This window comes from Schistocerca piceifrons, chromosome 10, assembly GCF_021461385.2.
Source record: "Schistocerca piceifrons isolate TAMUIC-IGC-003096 chromosome 10, iqSchPice1.1, whole genome shotgun sequence".
Lineage (NCBI taxonomy): Eukaryota > Metazoa > Arthropoda > Insecta > Orthoptera > Acrididae > Schistocerca > Schistocerca piceifrons.
Window position 1 is genome coordinate 83,814,257 of NC_060147.1, and position 6,000 is coordinate 83,820,256.

Genomic DNA, 6,000 nt, shown 5'->3' on the forward strand with positions numbered 1-6,000 from the left:
ATAAGGTTAAATGCTGATTGCAAGAAAATTGAAGAAATTTTTGGAGAAAAAAAGCAGATGTATGAATATCAACAGCTCAGACACTAAGTCAGTATTAGAAGGGAATGCTGAAAGATGGGAGAAAACACACAGGAGACTATACAAAGGAAAGAAATCTAAGGACAACATTATGGAAAGGAATATGGAAATAAATGAAGATGGAATGGGAGATATGATACTGTGCAAAGAATTTAATGTAAATGGATAGATAAAAAACTTACTCACCAAGCAGCAGCGGGAGAACACACACACACTAAAAGATTTAAATTTTACAAGCTTTTGGAGCCAGTGGCTCCTTCTTGTGGCAGAAGAGATGAAGGGAAGGAAAGAGGGTTGAAGGGAAAGGTGTATTCCACTGTTAAGCTCTTTGGTTTTAAATCTCATCCAGTGTAGTTCCCAAGAATCAGTCTTTCCTTCTCATCCCATCTGGCAAGTCTCCCCTGACCCGGGATCTGGGTGGTTTTTCTGAACTGTACCCCTTTTCCTTATCCTCTCCAATCCTTTTCCTTCACCCCTCTTCCTTCCCCCTCAACTCTTTTGCCAGGAGGAGGAGCCACTGGCTCTGAAAGCTTGTAAAAGTTAAACCTTTTTGTGTATGTGTTCTCCTACCACTTCTTGGTAAGTAGATGTTATATCTATTCATTTATGTTACAATATATTGTTAATAATTGATTATTTTCATTGTGCAAAGAATTTGACAGTGCACTAAAGGACCTACATTGAGAAAATCATCTTGAGCAGATAACATTCCATTCATGATATGAATATAATAGAGGGAAACATTCCACATGGGAAATATATATATAAAAACAAAGATGCTGTGACTTACCAAACGAGAAAGTGCTGGTAGATAGACACAATAAAAAAAAACACAAACACACACACAAATTTCAAGCTTTCGCAACCCAAGGTTGCTTCATCAGGGAAGAGGGAAGGAGAGGGAAAGACGAAAAGATATGGGTTTTAAGGGAGAGGGTAAGACACAGGCAGACATGTGTCTGTATACGTGCAGATGGATATATGTGTGTGTGTGTGTGTGTGTGTGTGTGTGTGTGTGTGTGTGTGTGTGTGTGTGTGTGTGTGTGTGTGGGCGCGCGCGCGAGTGTATACCTGTCCTTTTTTCCCCCTAAGGTAAGTCTTTCCGCTCCCGGGATTGGAATGACTCCTTACCCTCTCCCTTAAAACCCACATCCTTTCAACTTTCTCTCTCCTTCCCTCTTTCCTGATGAAGTAACCTTGGGTTGTGAAAGCTTGAAATTTGTGTGTTTTTTATTGTGTCTATATACCAGCGCTTTCTCGTTTGGTAAGTCACAGCATCTTTGTTTTTATATATATAACATTTCATTACAGATCTTTGGGCAGACCAGCCATGACAAAGCTATTCCAGCTGGTATACAGAATATATGAGACAGTGAAAAATAGATACAGACTTCAAGATCAATGTAATAATTTCAGTTCCAAAGGAGGCGGCTGTATTACTGCACCATCAGTTTAATAAGTAATGGCTACATAACTCAATATCTATAGAAGGATGGAATAACTGGTAGAGGCTGACTTGCTGGAAAATGTATTTGGGTTCCAGAGAAATGTAGGAACATGCAAAGCAATGCTGACCTTACTGCTAGTCTTAGGGTATACACTGCATAAAGGCAAAACCTCATTTGCACCAGATGGTTATAATAAAAGTGCAGCTCCTCATGGAGGTCCAGTGCAGGCTGTAATTATCATATGGCAGCAAATCTTGGTAGATATGCTAATGCATTAATGTGGAACCGATGTATGCTGGAAAAAAATTAGTTCCAATTTTGGCCACCAGGTGAAAATCTGGTGCTGTGAGTCCAAGAAAGATATATAGAAATATTTCTATATGTAATGGATTTGGAACTGGATGTGGGCAGAAAAGGTCAAACAAGTGAGAAAAGTATAATGTTGATTTTATTATTAACCACTGCTTACGCAATTTGTTCAATATGAGCACCAGAGATGTTGATGAGATAGTGCATCCAGAAAACAATGTAGTCAACAGTTGCTCAAGCTGTTCTGGTGGACTAGAGTGACATGTTCCTGTATATTGGCCCTCAGATCAGATTGAGACTGAATGTGTCCTTAGTAAACACAATATTTTGGACATCCCGACAGCCAAAGTCACACGGATTCAGCTCAAGTGACCTTGCACGCTATGCATCTGGAGAACCTTTGGAGGTGACACATAGTTGAAAGGTCGAATTAAGCAGGTCTTTCATTGTGTGAGTGACATGAGGTGTTGCACCATCCTGCATGAAAAAGTGGTTTCAAAAGTTGTGTTCTTCCAAAGCAGGAACCACATTCTCTACAAGGTGGTCTCAGTAACATGCAGACATCACAGTACACCTGGCAGTCCTTCTGGATGCATTCTCTTCAAAGAAAAATGGACCGAGAATAAAGCTGCTTGTGAATCTGCACCACAGAGCCACATATGGTGAGTGCAGTGGCTCTTCATGCACAACACATGGTTTAACAGTACTCCAAATTCGGCAGTTCTGTGTATTCACTGCACCCTGTAGTGTAAAATGTGCCTCATCACATCATGCCTGGTGACATGTCATCAATATCAATCTGTGCCAGAAACCAAAGAGTGAATTCAGAATGATGCTGCTGCGGATCTTGAAGTTTCGGTTGCTGCACCATCCGGATCTTGTACAGGTGCCAGAGTAAAACAGACCACAAAATTTTCCATGTCGTGACCACATGATAGACAATTTTCATGACACTGCGCGAGCACTAGCACTACCCAGGACACATACTGCATGGCCAGTTACAACAACAGCAACCTCATCAATAACTTCCACCAGAATAGCTCGCCTCCCTCTTCCAGATGCCACACCAAGCTCGCTCGTGCTTTTGAATCTCATTATCATCATCTTTAAACCATTTAATGACATCACGCCTCTCCTCAGACCTTTTAGTCAATGATACTCTCTCAATGCAGCACTGTTATTGTCACTGTTCACATAAAACAGTTTCACTAACAGCGCACAATCTCTCTTGACGATAGCCATACAGTTCACTCGTGTTATGGCTTGTCAAATGACTGTGTGGATGTCACACCATCATACAAACAGTGTACAGTACTTACCTCGCTCAGTACAGCCGATAGATACACATAAAACAGAACTGAAAATTTACGTTGCTAGCTTTGGGAACAAATGTTCCTTCATCGGGGAGGAGAGAGGGGAAAGAAAGGGAAGAAGGGAAAGGAGATTCAGTTACTCACAACCCAGGTTATGAAGCAACAGGGAAAGGAAAATAGGGAGGGTAGCAAGGATGGAGGCATGGTATGCCCTAAAGAAAAGAAAAATTCCCCTTCACCTTTTGATCACACCTCGTACGGTGGTGTTGCTTTTCTAGGCCTCTGAGTCACCAGAAGTATGAGATAGAGACTGCACTTCCAGTTCACAGAATAATTGGGTGGTGTCCACCACCAACAGCAGTCACGAATGAGAACACACTTGTAACGAAAGTTCACAGTATGAGCTATAACGTGTTCACTGTCTGTATCAGGAGGCAATGGTGATTGTATAATTCAATGAAAAGTACTGTGGCAAGCATTGCACTTGTGAAATAAATTCATGACAGCCCTTAAAGAAAATTACACAGTCATTCCTCGAAGGTAGACCTGCACATTCCCTTAACAATTTCATAGAGACAGGTCATAAATGGGACCACAACTGTGAGTGATCTTGTGTGAGAGGGACTCAGCTTTAGAAGACTGGATTTAAGTCTACAGATTCTCAAATCATGACACATAATATACTGCAACACATCTTGCTAAATGTGGACACAAGAGATTCAGTTGAACATGTATATCAGGCACAAATCATGATAATTCTAATTGATCACCTTACGTCTTCTAAAGCTGAGTCCCTCTCACAGAAGATCACTCACAGTTGTGGTCCCATTTATGACCTGTCTCTATGAAATTGTTAAGGGAATGTGCAGGTCTACCTTCGAGGAATGACTGTGTAATTTTCTTTAAGGGCTGTCATGAATTTATTTCACAAGTGCAATGCTTGCCACAGTACTTTTCATTGAATTATACAATCACCATTGCCTCCTGATACAGACAGTGAACACATTATAGCTCATACTGTGAACTTTCATTACAAGTGTGTTCTCATTCATGACTGCTGTTGGTGGTGGACACCACCCAATTATTCTTTGAACTGGCAGTGCAGTCTCTATCTCATACTTCTGGTGACTCAGAGGCCTAGAAAAGCAACACCACCATATGAGGTGTGATCAAAAGGTGAAGGGGAATTTTTCTTTTCTTTAGGGCATCCTCCCTTTTATTTTGCCGTTCTGCAGGAGCTGGGTTGCCACTTTATCAGTAGTCACACTAGTAAAATTGTTTTGTGATTTTACAGGGTTGCCACTCAGGTTTTTCAGCAGTTTCCAGGCTTGTCTACTGTTCAGCTTCATGTTGAGGTTCTCTACCAGGTTACTCCACTTGGCCTTGCAAGTTGCTGAAATGGCTTGCGGCAATATTTCACCAGCTTGGCTGGTTTCTTCTGCAAATGGATCCTCTTCATAGAGAGTTTGGTATATTTCTAACGACAGTTTGTCGTCATTGGACATGCCTGGAACATGCTGAGTCCTGCATCTTCTGGAATAGTTTTCCTCGAAACTTGCTGGATGCATTTGATAAAGATTTTGTACATTTCAGGTTGCGGTGGAGTGTTTATCACTTTTGAGTCACGATCTTCACTGAACTGCCAGTCAGCCTTCTTGAAGTTAAACCTCCTCTTGAATCGTACCTCTTCAGGCGCTACTATAGAATTACTATGCTGAAATTATTCCATTCATCCAGTATCACAAATACAGGAATAACTGAGCAATAGTGGTCTGTTTATTGTGCTTTTTACCTTGAATTGAAGCAATTTCCATTATTACTTGTGTGTTCTGGAAACCCAATAGTATAATTGTTAGTAATTTACGTTTCATTAAAATATTGCAAAGATGCCTTTAATTATTTTTTTCCACAGCAAAAATATGAAGAAAAAGTACAGTTACTCATCAAGGAGAATGCAAGACTGCGGGAAAACGCCGCTGCGGAAAATGAAGATTTTGTTGATGCTCATGAGGACCTCAATGGTTCGGCATGAATTATTCTTGCATAATAAAGGGACTGCTGGTGGTATACAAAACTGATGTGTGATATGATGTACAACTTATATCTCCACAATTGTGCTTGATGGCCCATTTTGAATAATTTGTTACTTCATTTCTTATACATCAATTTAATAAAAACTTTGAGAACATAATTAATTTTCATTTATTGCACATATACACAACGCCTCCTCTCGTTCATTTATGTAAGCTTAGAGCAATTTCTTTTTTTTTTTTTTTTTTTATGAATCAAGGTTAACACAGTAACGTGGAATAGTAAATGGTTATAGCTTAAACACTGCTGCACTTATTAATCTAGGTCTTAGTGCAGATGGTTTCTCTCTGTCTTCATCTAACCTGTGACCTGATTCACCCAGCAAATTATGTGGAGCCTGCAGTTTAACATACAGTGGAAAGCAGTGGGTGACATAGCACTTTTTCACATACATGAGAGACTGAATTACATTTTGTTGACAGGGTTTGTAGAGAGAGGTTGATAAATGGGCTGTGTAATTCATTACCAATTTCCAGTAGTCACTGTGCAAGTGTTGAGAGGAAATGCTCAATGATATCCAAAGCCCATAAGTGAAAACACCATTAATTGTGGGAGGGGGAAAATGTGTTGTCCTGTGCCTATGATGTCACCAGTAATCAGTATGGGGTTGTTGGGTGTTAATGTTGATTTCGTCAGACCAAAAATGCTAGTTTCCCCCCTTGCGACATGAGTGTATGCTGTTCCAGTCCTCCCAGTTAGTAAAAAATGTCTTGGTAACATTGGAATTCAAAGGTGTGTCCTCCAAATGACACACACAATGA

At 40.4% G+C, this 6,000-nt stretch overlaps 1 protein-coding gene across 1 annotated transcript in view; it reads left to right on the forward strand.

Moving 5' to 3' along the window:
• Positions 1-5,339, forward strand: part of LOC124718990 — a 71,107-nt gene extending 65,768 nt beyond the window's left edge. Inside the window, exon 5 of the mRNA XM_047244661.1 lies at positions 5,061-5,339. Within this exon, the coding sequence (XP_047100617.1) occupies positions 5,061-5,180 (120 nt within the window). The 3' untranslated portion in view covers positions 5,181-5,339. The remainder of the gene's footprint in view (positions 1-5,060) is intronic.
• The last annotated feature ends 661 nt before the right edge of the window (positions 5,340-6,000 follow it).